We start from the raw sequence: 14950 nt of genomic DNA, 5'->3' as shown, positions 1-14950 counted from the left end.
GCTCTCTTAGTGTAACGGTGAAAGCATCATTTAGATAATTGGTTGTCGAGATTCCGGAAACGTTGGTGATGCGGTCGCCTTGCAACGCCTGAGGCCATCTCGGCGCTCTGCCTAGTACTCCGACTCCTCGTCCGACGACACGCTCGACTCCGTGTCTGACGCCGCTATGTCGTCGTCCTCAAATTCCTGCTTCTCTTCCCTCTTGACTTCTGTTCTTGTCGAGGTCTGGCCCTCGCTGAGTCCAGACTTGTCAAACAGATGAAGCTCGACAATTTGAGGCGGCTCTCCAAGGACAGGCTTGCGCACGATTTGCTTGTGAACGCTATACCAGCCTTGCTTATCCAGTAGCTCGTACAAAACCTCTTCAGAGTCGTGGCGAGGCTTGGTAGCCAAGAAGACTTTTGTAGTAAATGGTTCTCCTTTGGGGAAGTAGGTCAAGTTTGCCATGTGGATGGCTGAAAGTGTTTCCACCAATGCTGGAAGCACGTCGACATTGTAGGTGCAGTCGCTGAGCATCACGAGATCCCAAGGTCCAGATCGAACATCTGGTCCAAAGCGACCCTGTCTGCCCTCCTCCCAATCCAGGTTTTCGTAAAGCATGCGTACTGGATTCTCTTGGAATCGCAAGTGCGAGTTCTGCAACCTCTTCATGTTGGCTCTGGCTCGTTGCTCTGCTTCTGGTAGATCTGTCATCAGAATGGTGCAGTCGCCATCGAGAGATCCCAGTTGAGGGTACACAGCGCCGAGCCCGATACCCAAAATGCCCACGCCGCAACCCAATTCCAACACACGGATTGCTTGTTGGTGGCTAAAGATGTTTTTCATGGTCCTCATGCAGGGGTTTTGGCTGGACTGGCTATCAGGAGCAGCTTCGATTCCAGCAAGTGCGCATGTCGCTATCACGCCTCCATCCCATACATGACGTGCTATGCTCTCCCCGATTTCCTCTTCAATCTCGATAGTCCCCAGACCATCAGGTGAGTCGCTCAGCGCAAGTCTTCGAATAGACACATCCGTCTCTGAGGGCTGAATGGTCACTGGTACCCAAGCTGGCATGACGGCGCCTTTCTCTGCAGCTTCTCTTCGATACCGCATCTTCTCGGCCGACAAGGCCAGAATGCGGGGGACACTTTCGGCTGTGTGTTGAGGCTCTGATGCTCTAACACAAACGTGTACTTTCATTCCAGATTCAACAGCTCGTTCAAGGGCGATAGGAAGTTCCAATGATGGCTTAGCGACGCGCATGCCAGGTTGCCAGTGAAGATGTCCAGGGTCTGAGAGAAGCCATGTTGAGCCGCCTTCAGGTGACGCAGCGATAGCAACGACTTGAAGGTCCAAGAACCTTTCGGGGTACAAGAATGAGTCTCCGAGGTCAGTCGTTATGGTGAAGAGTAAATGAACAAAGGCGCCATGACGCTCCTGGACGAATTTAGGAGCTCGAAGGAATCTGATATAATGCATCTTGGGGTACGAGATATGAGTGTAGGTCAATAGTCCGTGGAAGGTCCACTTGTTCTAGAAGGCCGTTGACCTCGATGGATTAAGTTTGAGTTTGAAATGGCGACTTTCTGTTCTGTTCGTTGACTTTATTGTACTCCTTAACCTTCGGTTGACCTGATCATCCCAACCTCGCTTGGTGGGGAATTTTGAATCTTCAGGTACTCAGCTCGCTTAGTCATCGCCGATGCCATCACATGCCAGCAGCCGTTCAGATGGCATGATTCACTTTCACGCAGTAGTATTCACATTTGTTCATATTTACAGAAATACTTACCTATCAGTATTATGTTCGACAGTTTAGATGTACAGCCAGTACCAAGTGATGAGTTCCATCACTGCATGAGCTACGACGCAAACCTGAGCTTGGTCCTCTTAGACGAGGATCCTATGATGGATCAACCGCTAGTCGTCCCGGAAGCATTGGCTTCGCTTAAAGAAAGGGGGATAATTATTTGATTCCATCTTCGTCTTGGCCTGACTGCGGTGAAGGTTAACTGGTGGCTGGGAAACTTTATGTGTCGTGTTGTTGGTCTTGGGCGCCATGACCTCGGTTTTGTTGAGAACGATTGGGCATCTGCAGATCAGGCAATTTCTACGGAGTAGCAAGCTGCAAATACCCAAAGAATACCATTACTTAGGAAATGAAATAGATATCACTTCCATATAGACAATTCAAGCGCTATGAAAGGACACTTGTAGCCGAGTATGTTGACCCTGCATCATGCCGTCTCCGATCACCAGTGCATGCCGTGTTTTCCTTCATGATGTGTCATAAGGTGAAGTGATGAAAGTCGAGACAGGTCTTCTTATAGAAAGATAGAGAGAGCGACAGATATTTCGCATCACAGTCGGGAAATGGACAATGAGACTCTAGCATCGTGATCCAGTGAAAGAACGGGACGTGGTTAATTGGTGAATTGGCCTTGTTGAGTAAGAAGATGTTACTAAACTATCACCATATTGGAGATAACTCTGTGTATATCGTGATGCGATGAGTTCAAAGCTGCTTCCAAAGCCATAAGTTGGTAATGTTACCATCACATACGTTATGTTTAACAGTTAATGTGGAAAGGCTGGGACGAGCATCGGAGTCAGAAGAAATCTAAAATTTGTATTACTTTAGGGTAGTCTCTCTACAAAAACGATATGGAAACTTATGTCATGTTATGGTCCAGTGTCAGGATGAGGCTCTGCTTCTTATAGTTAAATATCACGGTATTGAAGCTGGACTTGGTACAGGGTAAATGATCACGAATTAGTCGTGGCATCAAAGATTCATTCATTCATACCCCAGTGTCATCTTTAACAAGTCTCTATTTACGTTTCACATCTTAACAATAAATCTTTACTCTCTTGGACGTCGCTTTCTGAAAAGTTGAATGGCATAAACCCCTGCTTTCTGATACTGTCGATACGGTGTAACAACTCGACAACAACCAACAGGTTCACTCAACATACCTATCCAGGCCAACAATCTACTTGATACTCATATTCCAGGCATCGATAATACGTCCAACTTATCATTAAACGTCTTCACATGTTATCATCCAAACAAAACCGGCAAGACTCATCCGCGGCGATACAAGGTCCCGTGATCCTATCCGCGGTCCAATACTCACTTCTTATTCCATGACCACCAACCTCGTCATTCTCTTCGTCGAATCATGTCTCTCAGATCACTAATGTCAGAACCCAACCTCTTATATATCTGACATCCAGTCCTACCAAGACATGTCTATCCCGCGGATCCCAAACCCGGTGTCCCGAATACCCCTGGCTTACATCACATCGCCACCGTGAATCACAAACATCCGTATTGGCTCGTGCGGTTTTGCCTTCGCGCCTGGCGCAACGACACAGTTCACTCAGATACGCGATGTCCATGGTTATGGGCTCCCTCTTGCGCACTGCTGCCTACCCAGGACCCTTGTTTATATCAACTGTACGCAAGTCATTGGAGTCCGTGTTTACGTATGGGTGTGGCGGTGCCAGACCAACAGTTCCATATCTCAACGAAATGTGAGTCATTTTTCTAGTCAGTCATATTTGACAGCTATTACCTACTTGATCAAATAAATAAAATCAGGGTGTGTTTGTTGTCGAGGGGTGTGATATATGCCCAAGCATTAAAAACGATGGCAGGGGGAAGAGGCGAGAAATTAAAGAATGATGGGCATAATGGGATGGATCGTTAGGCAGCAAGAGATCTAATTACAAACCCTATCTAGAAGAACAGCACAGACGTGTAATAAGAAAAAGGGTCCAGCAGAAGAAGGACGTTGGTCTGTGATACTATATCTGCTTATACAGCACATACGTCACTAATTAAAAGTCCATCCCGGGAGACCGCATACGGGAGAGACCCAGAAATTCGGGTTCTCTTTGTCCTGCATACCTCCAACCCCGACGAAGCGGATCCCTTTCTCGGGTCACGCAATAGAGGGTCTACCGGCGGACCGGTTGTGGCGTTGCACCGCCACACATCCACGTGGCTAGAGCACCACCAATTTCTCTCTCAGGGATCCATGCATTTTGACAAGGGGGTGTTTAGTTTGTTGAGGGAGACCGCACACACATGAATTTTTGAGGCCTGCTATTTTTTTCGTCATATCTATGGGACGACAGATACGATGGACAGAAAACTTGGCAGCATCAGAGCAGACCACTTTGCACATGTGATATTTGGCGTGTTGTTTTTAACCATTATGAGTGATGATCACGAACTTACACCGCCCATACTTTCAATATTCGTAAATTGTTTCATTTCTGTGGTCTAGGGTTATTATCATGCAGAGGTTCAACATCAGGGCTGTCTGACCTTTGCAGTGCATTCAGCCCCATGTTTTGTCTCTGATAAGTTTGCCCTAATTCTGTTATTGGTTCTCCAGTTACGATTCTTTTGACAGACAAAACAAACGGTAAAGGAGGTGAGGGGGTTTAAGTAAAAATGTGATGTGACGTGGGAAGCGGTTCTGGTTCCCGACGTGCAGCCAGTCTAGTGAATCCATTTAAGCAACTTGGGGTCTAAAATTGTAGACACTACCGATTACTATTGGTTGCTGTACTCAAATCTAGGATTGTTCTGCGGCCGGACCCGAGGTATGAACAACGCAGACAACACCATCACGGAATCCAAAACTCCAAAACCGCTGGGCATGAACGCATCTGAGCCTTGAACTAGAGGGGTTTTTCGTCTGTATTGTTACAGTATGACTCTTCTTTTTTCTTCTTTTTTAAAGAGAATACCAGGATCAAGTCCTCTCTTACGCGCGAGACCGCTGATGCCGTGCTAGATACATAAAGTAGACTAAAGTCTACTCCATCATGATGCATCATGTTGTCGCTCCAACGGGATTTGTTGCTTCGACCCTCTTTCACTCATGCATGCAGCTGCGTGTCTTGCCCTAATGACCTTGGATCGCGAGACACACACCATTATTTAGACGCTATCGTGCATTCTGGAAGAGATTTTTCTTTGTTCTGTCCAATCTTTTGTGCGAAGAAGCAAAAAAAAGTTGACACGATCGACCCTGTCGGATAGCGGAGGGCGCTATAACTCGGGCGCTGCATTCTAGTTCCGCGATCTTTAAAACGGCGGCGTTTTGCGGTGTGCTTTTTGATCGTCGGCGCTTGTTCTCATCTTGTGTTAGTTCCTGTATCTGTAATCTGTATGTATATGTAAATGTATGTATATATCTTTGGCATTCGAGACACTAGCCTCAACTGCACGCCATGAGACGCAGCAGCAACAGATATGGACGATATCTCTCCGTTGCACATACACGTGTAGTAACACTAACATACCCGATTATCTGAGCTCCCTTCGAACCGTTTGACAGCAGGCAGATATGGATCCGTGGGATCCTGCATACGTCACAATGCGGACAGTTCTAGGTTTTGTATGTCTTCAGCCTTGGCCATTTGGTGACCACGTCGTGACAATAACCTAGCCAAGGGTCCGCTCGAGTTCTCAAGTCCTATTCGGTTCAGCGATTGCAAGCGCTGTACTTGGTTGAAAGCGGCCCGTCTCCAATAGAGCCCCGCGATGGTGCATCCCATCAAAGGTGCGCATCCGAGCAATGGGTACCGTCGTTTTCCTAAGAGTCGGTGAGAGATACGTCAAGCCAGAAAAAATTCTGAACCGCCTTGCTATTGTAGTGTCTCCAAGTCCTGCAGTAGTAGTAGGCTTAGCTGTTTGGAGGGGGACCAACCGAGGGGAATCCTGGACGAGCCCTATTTTTCGATTTTATTTTTGGGGTCAATTATTGCTTCAGATGTGATATCGTCGCTAGACTTGGCGAATGATGATGATGCTGATGGGCAAGGGTAAGAGAAAAGTACCAGCCTGTCAAATCGACAGAGTCTAGAAGCGTATTGGACATGACATCCACATGGCAAAAGTCCTGATGGAGAGAAACTCTTTGTTCCAGCTTACACGCCGGGGGTCAAGCTCTGCTGCCTCTATCGTGAAGTTTGATTGACGCCGGTGCACACAGCAACGTGTCTGCTAGAGCAGGCAGTGTATGTGGTGGATGCCAATCGGCATCCATCTTTGGGGTGCATGCGGGACCGATATGACGGGGCCGCGGGTTTATTTGGACATCAATACACCAAACCAGAGGGTACACGCAGCGAGCTGCAGATACTGTCAGCCAGCATCAAGCGAAGGCTGTTATGAGTCACCGTCTCATCCACTTGGAGAGGCAGCCACTGTAAGAGAATCTCCGTCGGTGAAAGAACAGCTCGTTCAACAAGACGACCGAAAGTGCCGAGCATCGAGCGATGAGTCCGCGATGCTATGGATCAGTCATTTCGGAAATAACAAACATGATAAAAACAAGGCTTTTGTTACAATTCTACCCGCAATCAACAACATCTTGGGAGAAAGAATTCAGACATGAGAACCAGAGGAGTAAGAAATTTCACATCCGAGCTTTTTGACCAGGTTTACATCCAGGGCTGTCCAGGACTGCATGTAACAAGGATGGTGATGGGGATTGTCTTTCACCCAAATGGCCGACAACAACAAGACCATCAACATTTGAAAGAGCATGGTTCCCATACGCCGCAAGGGCGTGTGCGTCTCGATGATGGACATACATATCCATATCCAGCCACAAGCTTTGCCGTGCAAGAAGTTAATACAGATTTCCATTTTTGAAACAGTAGTCAATACTGATCAAGAAATGTTGGTGCCCAAACTGTCCATCGCAATATTGTTGTCGAGTTTGTTTACCCGTGTAAGAAAAAAAAGTCCTAGATAATTTACCTGGACTCGGCTGTGCACCACATGCCGACAAGGAGTCACCATAAAAGACAAGGACAAGGCGCTGTGCTCGCATCCATTTTCTTATTATATTAGCGTATGAAACACGGTGCCCAGCAGGATAATTGCATCGTAGCGTTGGGCCGCGATTTTATCATTACCGGCCGGGCCCAACGTAGGGGCGTGCGGGGTGTAGATTGTAAGTCGACCCATTGTCTCTGGCCTTAATTTCGGGCCCATCAGCTTGTAAGTCCAAGGTAAAGGTCAAGGTGAGGAAAGCTCAGACCGAACGCCCGGGTCTCGTCAACCTCGCACACTGTATTGTCGCATTCTCGACCCTGATTAGGGTTGTGCTGGCATTGCGTTGTCGTGGTGTTGTCCTGGTCTTATTGCGAGGACCAGTGCTCAGTCTCAGTGGTGGGAATCCTTGTTCCAAGACACTGCACACTGACCGATTTTTCTAATATTTAGCATTGTGGGCGCCATCCCACAGACGCACACAATTCTTTTTTTCTCAAATCATGTAAACAAAAAATCCTGATAATATTAGCAACAAGACCAGACGACTGGGGTTGAAGCTGGGCAATGTTTGATGCAGACTCCATTCCGGCTGTCGTCCGTCATCCGCGCACCCACTGAACAAACCTCGGGAGCCTTTTGAGCCTCTGAAAGGACAGAATTTCTCCCCGCATCCCGTTCCAAGACTCCATTCTCGTGTCTGGATCGCTGAAGCCGTTGTCATTGTGGATGCCTTAGGGCAAGTCGTCGGTGCAAGGGCCGCTAAACTTGAGCGACCGAATTCTGGGACTCAGGCACGCGTTTGGACGTCGACGCATGGACCTTGAACCGAAGTCAGGGTCTCCTGGCCACGCCCGTCCAAACTTTGTATCCCCCCTGGCAATGAGCACAAGGTCCGGCTGGTTGACACTGTTTCTGCTCTGCAGCTCCATCCTCCGGCTCCAGGAATGCTTATCCACCCCCTGCTTGACCGTCCCAGCGCCAACCTCTAGAAACCCTATCCATGGATAAGTCCGGGATGATTGATCAAAATCCCTACCCTTGTCTTCGGGGCACAGGTAAACTTCGGTCCGGTCGTCCATAGAAAGCCATTGTGTCGTAGAAATGACAGCCGGATAAAAACATCTAGGATCCTGGAGTTCAAAAGGAGGCCAGAGCGTTGACACTCGTAATCAAAAGTTGATTGCATCGGTCCGGATTCGGACGGACAAGATAATTGTCTTGTAATCGAAATCGCTAGACACCAAATGTCATTTTCTGCTTGACACACTTCAAGCGATTCGGGTCATGTATGTCATTGTGATTCAACGTATGCCCTTGACAGCAGGGATTTAAATGGCGAGAAAAAGTTTTGCGATTTGATCCATAATGTAAGACGTTTGAAGGAGTGGTCACAAAGTGCCTGCAGGTCTGAGACGTTGTGAGCAATCATGTATGCTCAGTTGAGATAGACTGAGTTTGTGAGACACAAACTTCAATTCCCATGACCGCTGGTTCGCGGCGTCGTGTCCAATCAAGACGACAGATCGGGCAACAAGAGCAAAGGCCAGGCAAGCAGGGAGCAAGGCCTCGGCCCATCAATCAAGTCGATGAAAGGCAATTACTAGAAGCAGCACGGCTCCCTTGTTCGTCGCCACATTTCGGAACAGAATCTGAAAATGGGAGGCCGTCAAGGGCGGATATGACTGACATGAAGGGGCAATTTGCCATTAACAATGCAGTCACTTAAAGGGCGGCGCGACCGAGCGTCTGTCATTACTGTCTAAAAGACAAGCCAAGTTAGCGCGCGATGGCTCGAGACAGGTAGTCTCGACTGAAGAAAGATGCGGAATTGGAATTTGACGAGGGTTGTAATTGAAATTGAAATGGAAGAATGGAACAAACTGCGGCTCACAGTGACGCTTGTCCGTCTATGGGAAGAAGGACGTCGGCGAGTGTGTTTACATCACCTTTAGTTTAGTGTCGTCGCAGTTGCAGGCCGATGAGAACTGGAAACGACCCTATTCGCGAGATGATTCTCCAGTGCAGGGTTTGACATCTGTCGTCTCCGCTTCCGCGCTTCAACCATCCAGTCTCAGTACCGAACCGAATGCACGATCTGTCATGTCAGTCTCCATATCCATCTTTGTTTGGCCCCCGCCGTTCCGTGCGGAGAAGCTGTCGAAAGCCGGCCGATCCACTGGTTCATCGGTCAAGTCGAGTCGCGTGGCATGGCATCGCGTTTGTTGATGCAACAAATGATTGTTTAACGTGGTTTTGGCGAGCTGATGTAAGGGTGTTTTTTTTTGTGATGCTTGTCTTTCTCATGCTCATGCAAGGGCATCTTCTCCCGCCTTTCTCAAGCACGTTCTTTCGCTTCGTCGGCCATGCGGAAGTGATAATCTAGGACTCTGGAATCAATAATGTAACGACAGGGTTACAAAACTCCATCATTTCTGAAAGAGGAAACTTCACAAGAAGAAAAAGATCCTCCGCTTCGACCCGTATTCGTAAGCCTGGGGGGACTCATCACATGCATTCGACTCCGATGTGCACCCTCATTAACAAATGCGTCTACCGATTGGCAGTGACAGAATTCACGGCGTTTATTGTGCGGCGTGATGTGATGCGGAGAAGTTGCAGTAATATTCTCGCCTGGCAGTGGATGAAGGCACCTGTCACAAGGGAAAGGATATGCATGAGAGAGCACTTGGGGTATCGGGGAGGGACCCAAGATGCACGACACCATGCGAACTCGAATCGCCCAATGACATCGTCATGACACTTTAATGTCAGCAATAATGACCGTGTGATGGTTTAATTGATGGTGTGAAGAGCCTCAGGCTGATTGATAAAACGCGACAGCATTTCCTGATTTTTGCAACAATCCTGTTCCTTACGATTACAGTAATTATTAATTACTGCGGGCGGCACAGCTGTTGCGGAGTTTATCATTCATCTCTCCGCCACCGTGACAGTTACTTTGTACGAGAATTACTGTTACAACGGTGTCACTCCGTATAATTCAAGACCAGGCAACCCATTACAATATTCATTCGGCCAAGGCTCGCAACTTTGTTATCTGTCTTGCTTGACCTTGATTCGCCATCACCCATTCCAAGCTCCAGCCTTGTTGACATTTATCAACACATTTACTCCGTAAATCCCGGGCAACCAGTGGATTAGACCAGGTCCAACCATACAACAACAGTCCTGACTCGGCTGACACTCAGGGCAACGACTCCAGGTGGTAGCCTACCGGTAGCCTTTGCCAGCCTCGCGTCGCACTTGTGTTCTCGTTCAACTGATAGTGTTTGCATGGGTTCCTAGGATAAACCCAGCCAAACGGTGCCCCAACAAGCTCATCATAACATTTTTCTTGAATCCTTGCCTTCGTTTGGCCGCTCGGTTGCGTCAGCTTCGTATTTCCGTATCTTAACACTATACGCTACACTAATCTAATCTAACATCCAACATCAGAAAAAGTGCCCGTCCAGGGGGTGTAACGGTCTACTGAGCGCCCTGGCCCTTTTTTGCTTTTGAATCACACCGAGCTGACCCTGTCCCCTGTTGGTTCCGTTGCCGCCAGCGCGCCTAGAAGCTCAAGGAGAAGGAAAATTTTTCACCGGAACAGAATCGCGGGCATCCGGGTACGCAAGACGTTGGGATTTTTTTTTCTTTTTTGGATTTTGGATTTTGGATCCAGGCCGTCAATCTCGCTTACTGCCCGCCGGTAAATTCAACTGGCATTCTGAGTGGATATTGTTCTCTTTTTGGAAGACCTGGCGAGTCCTGCAATCGAATTTTTGGAACAGGGGGAACTCAAAAGAGGTGTGCGATTTGGGCAAGACATTTGAGTCAAAGGCCATTCTCACAGAAGAGGCAATCAAACACCGCCTTTATTACGAAATACCCTGTCCTGTATGTGGTAAGTGGTTTTTTTACTCTTGTCTCACTGAAAAAAGTTTTATTTTGTGGCTTTGCATTTTCGTCTTGGGATCAGCTCAGTTTGCAGACTTTTCTCACCTCATCCTGGTATCAATCTGCTCCTTGCATGCGTGTTACATGTGAGCAAGGAGAAATACCAAAAAAGAAAAGAAAAGAGGCTCACAAGAAAGGGGAAGTCTGAATTGTGTGCGTTGTGTGTGTGTGTGCGCACTATCCCTGGTGTTGCCTGTGTCTTGTTGTTGAGAGACAAAGAAGCAGTGCGCCACTATGCACACCCCCAAGGACACTCTGAGCTGAATTGGATGGAAAAGCAAATCAAAACACCTTGTCATATTTTTCCTGCTATTTTCTTTTCATTCTCCTTTTTCATGTGAAAAAAGGCTGCCTCTTTTTTGTATCGAACCTAACCTATGGTTGTCGTTATTTCTTATTGCCCCTTTCTATCATGGTTCGCCTCTCTCGATATGAAAGCTGACAAGTGACGAAAGGTTGAGTCATAATTGCGCGTGAGTACTCGAGTTTGATTCATAATTGATCAAACGTGAAATACCAGTACCCAACAAGAGTCAAGAGGAGGAATTAGGTTTCTATCTCCTGTGGCAGCGGTAGGGCGTTTACTGTCTGCATGGGTTATTTGCGACAGAAATAAATAAAAAACTTGGCCCGCAGGCAGCGCCCGCGCCGCACTCTGCAACTGCACTGCATTTTACAGCGGTGTCGCTACTACAGACTGCGTCACCGTTTTGGCTCATTTCGCCAAACAATTCTGATGTGAGGCCAGTGCGCCGCACGTTGACTTTGCTGGTTGGAGAGAAATTGAGCCACCAACGCACAGTCCGGAATTTTGACTGCTCTTACACCCTGATCCTGATTATCAATACTTTACTGCATCTGCCTGCACCATATACAATACCGCAATAACACTGCCCGCCTCTCTGAGTCATATTCCAGTTGGTTCCAGGAGCGACCAGCAGCATCTCATACAATCTCGAAATACTACGAAATCAATTAACTAGAGATCACAAATATTCTAAATTAATCTCTACTCAGCGAACCGCAGCACTGCATCAGTCTGCACCAGTCTGTACTACATCATACAAAAAAAAACGACAAAAGAGAAAAGACCAAAAAGTGCAATTGCAAAGCCTGCATAAGCCAGGCTCCCCTGTCTCTCACTGAGTGACTCTTTCACACCCTCACGAGCCTGCGGCTTCTCTCTCACCCCCTGCCCCTAAACCCAGTGTACCCCCCTACTCTTTTCTTACTCAACCCCGGTTGCGCCCCTCCTCCCACTAGCGTCCTCCCCTGTCATCACCCGCTAAAGGCAGGCAGGTTTGGGAGTCGACCGTGCGTGCGGTGTCCACACGAAAGACGCACACAAATCTCTCGCCGGGCCCGACATCAGTATATATCTAGCCCACCACCCACTCAACCCTCCTTTCCTCTCTTTTACACGTATCTTGGCAATTGCCAATCACAAAGTCCCCCCAAAAGAGTTCATCAAAGCTTTATCAGCACGTCGTTCATCGACGTCATCGCTCATTTTTTTCTAATCACTGCTGGATCTCTCCAGCTTCTTCTCGATACTACCGGGTTCCACGGGATCTGGTGCCTATTCCTCCAAGTTGAGGAGAGATATAATACCCATTGGTCATGTTCGCCGTCGAAAAAGAATCTTCTAACCTCTTTTCTTCCGACTACATACCGAGGTGACGGGCTTAACACCATCACCTTTCCTTGGGCGTCTCTTCCCCGGCGCATCTTGATTGTTGAATCTGCCTTGCTTGCATGCAGTCTTGACATTTTTGACAGCCTTCTCAACTTACTCATTAGAAAAATACTACAAATTTCGAACAACCAACCGACGAATCCGTGAGCGACCACAACCCAACAACTGCGGGTGCTCGGGAGGAGAGCAGTTGTTTGAAAGCCTGGAAACAGTGGATGTCAGCTGGACATCTTTTCACAATATCATGAGTTACCACTCTCCACGAACTCCTGGATCGACCCCGATCCACGACTACGACAGCTACTCGAGGATGTCGTCCGCGACACCTACCCCTTCACCGAGGCCGACCTGGGCAGACTCAACTCCCAGGCGGCCAGCGACGCGAGTGGCCCATTCACGATTCCATAGCTACTCTCAGACTAGCGATCTCAGCCCTCGTCCTCCAAAGGACTCGCCTCGCTACAACAGCAACGGGCAATATAGCACGGCAGATGTGAGTCCCAAAACTTCTTCGTCGCGCAGGCCTTCCGAGTCATCTCCGCGCTCCAAGCGCGACCGCCGATTCTCTTTTACCTATGTCCGGGCTTCCACTCCTTTCGGAGAATCCGACGAGGACGAGATCATCGAGGCGCTGGGACATACATATGTGCTTCCCGCACAGTCCCGCTCCAAGAACCATCATCACCGCAGATCCGCTTTCCTACCTCGAGACTTTGATGATGACCGAGGACGGTACACTAATTACGACGACTACCTGCAGGGTGCTACCACAGTCGGCTACGATGAAGTCTACACACGAGAGGCCGCTTCCGTATTCCAGTCGCCTCAATCTCGACCTCCTACCAGCTTCGGCCACACCCGTCGCTCCTCTACCGTCGTCCCCCCCTCCCGTCCTCAGACCGTCCGCCCCGGAAGCTCGTCCCACCGCAGCACCACCACCAAGCCGGTCTCCACCCCCTCCACTCCCAAGGCCACCGAAGCCGATGCTCGCAAGCACCGCATCCCCACCGGATACTCACTCAAGAACTGGGACCCTGCCGAGGAACCTATCCTACTCCTCGGTAGTGTCTTTGATGCCAACAGTCTGGGCAAGTGGATCTATGACTGGACCGTCTACCACCAAGGTCCTGCCACTCCCATCTCTGACATGGCCGGCGAGATGTGGCTTCTTCTTATCCAGCTCGCCGGTAAGGTGAAGCGAGCTGAAGAGACTGTCGGCCGCGTCCGCGTACCTGACAACCGTGACCTCGTTGAGGAATTCATCGAGGCCGGTGAGCGTCTTACCGAGAAGCTCCGATCTCTCCTCAAGGCCTGTGAAGCTCCCATGCTCAAGGCTGCCAAGCGCAAGCAAGCTGGCCTCGGCAAGAATGCCGGTGTTGAGTTTGTCGAGACCCTCTTCGGTCGTGACCGTGAGCTCGACAAGACAGAAAAGTTTATGCAAAACGTGAGGCTCTTCAACCTTCGCTTTGACGCCAACTGTGAGGAAATTCTCCGAAACCCTACCAAATAGGCGGACCACACTATACCCCAGGACCCAGGACCATGATGAACATGTTACTGCTTTTACCTGATCTGAACTACCATCTACTACTACCTATACCCATGGACTCCTATGTTACCGGCCAGTAACAATTACCAAAGCTCGCCGGACTGGACCATACCATACCGTTGTATACTACCACTTTCGCTGGAATCCCATGGATGCCCTCACCATTTGGATTTCTTATTTTCTTTTTTCACGACTTTGTCCATCTCGCCCCAGGGAAGCGATTTCTTTTTATTGACTTGGCAATTATTAAAAGACACCAAGGATCAAGGGGCGACCTGTACCACCAGCAATGCAACGCGCGAGCACGCAAAGAGGGGAGTGGATCGATATCAAGGGGACTTCTTTTTCTTCCAATTCGAGATACCCATTGTTTATTTCCATTTGGAATGACGCGAGCAAGCGAAGCCAAAGCTATACGGCGAGAAGAAAGGATAGCAACGAACGAGGAGAGAGGGATTGACAGGACAGGGCGATTATTTTATCGTTCTGGAATTACTTGTTTCGGAGCTTGGATATCTTTTTGACACTTTTTACTTTTTCTTTGTCTTCTTTTTTTATTACTTTTGATTGGGATCAAGCGCGTTAGGATAACAAAAAGTGATTCGCACTTAGAACGGAACAGTTTTACTACACGGTAATTTGGAGGAACTGACGTCTTTAACGTTCCTCATTGACGGATTTTTGGAAAGCAACGCCCCTCATGCACTTTTTATTTAGATGGGTATGAGAGGATAGGAGTTGGGGAGCCAAGGAATATGGCTGGGCTATTGATTATACCATACCACTTTCAAGTTGGATATTGTTTGGATCGGGTTTTTATTTTAATTATTTGGCAAAAAAATCGCAAACTTATTTACAACTTTTGTTTCCTTCATGTGACGTGATGTATTGAATGATTATGTCTTGTGATGACTAAAGTACCTGATGATATTCGTAACCTGTTCCTGTTTTAACCAAAACT

The 14950-nt window shown here is 48.3% G+C and overlaps 2 protein-coding genes across 2 annotated transcripts; one reads left to right on the top strand and one right to left on the bottom strand.

Annotated features, from left to right (window-relative positions):
* Positions 1 to 111: 111 nt before the first annotated feature.
* On the bottom strand, positions 112 to 1461 carry FSST1_009643 (putative methyltransferase-domain-containing protein; the record flags this gene model as incomplete). Its single annotated transcript, XM_083226636.1, has 1 exon — positions 112 to 1461. The coding sequence occupies one exon, from the start codon at positions 1459 to 1461 to the stop codon at positions 112 to 114; it is 1350 nt and encodes a 449-aa protein (XP_083085604.1).
* An 11223-nt stretch (positions 1462 to 12684) lies between these two features.
* On the top strand, positions 12685 to 13950 carry FSST1_009642 (uncharacterized protein; the record flags this gene model as incomplete). The annotated part of the gene is made up of 1 exon (XM_083226635.1): positions 12685 to 13950. One exon carries the CDS (start codon positions 12685 to 12687, stop codon positions 13948 to 13950), a length of 1266 nt encoding a protein of 421 aa, XP_083085603.1.
* Positions 13951 to 14950: the final 1000 nt, after the last annotated feature.

Source organism: Fusarium sambucinum, chromosome II (assembly GCF_050947815.1).
Source record: "Fusarium sambucinum isolate potato_lamoka chromosome II, whole genome shotgun sequence".
NCBI lineage: Eukaryota > Fungi > Ascomycota > Sordariomycetes > Hypocreales > Nectriaceae > Fusarium > Fusarium sambucinum.
Note: the sequence above shows the minus strand (reverse complement) of the source record. Positions and strands in the feature narration are given on the sequence as shown.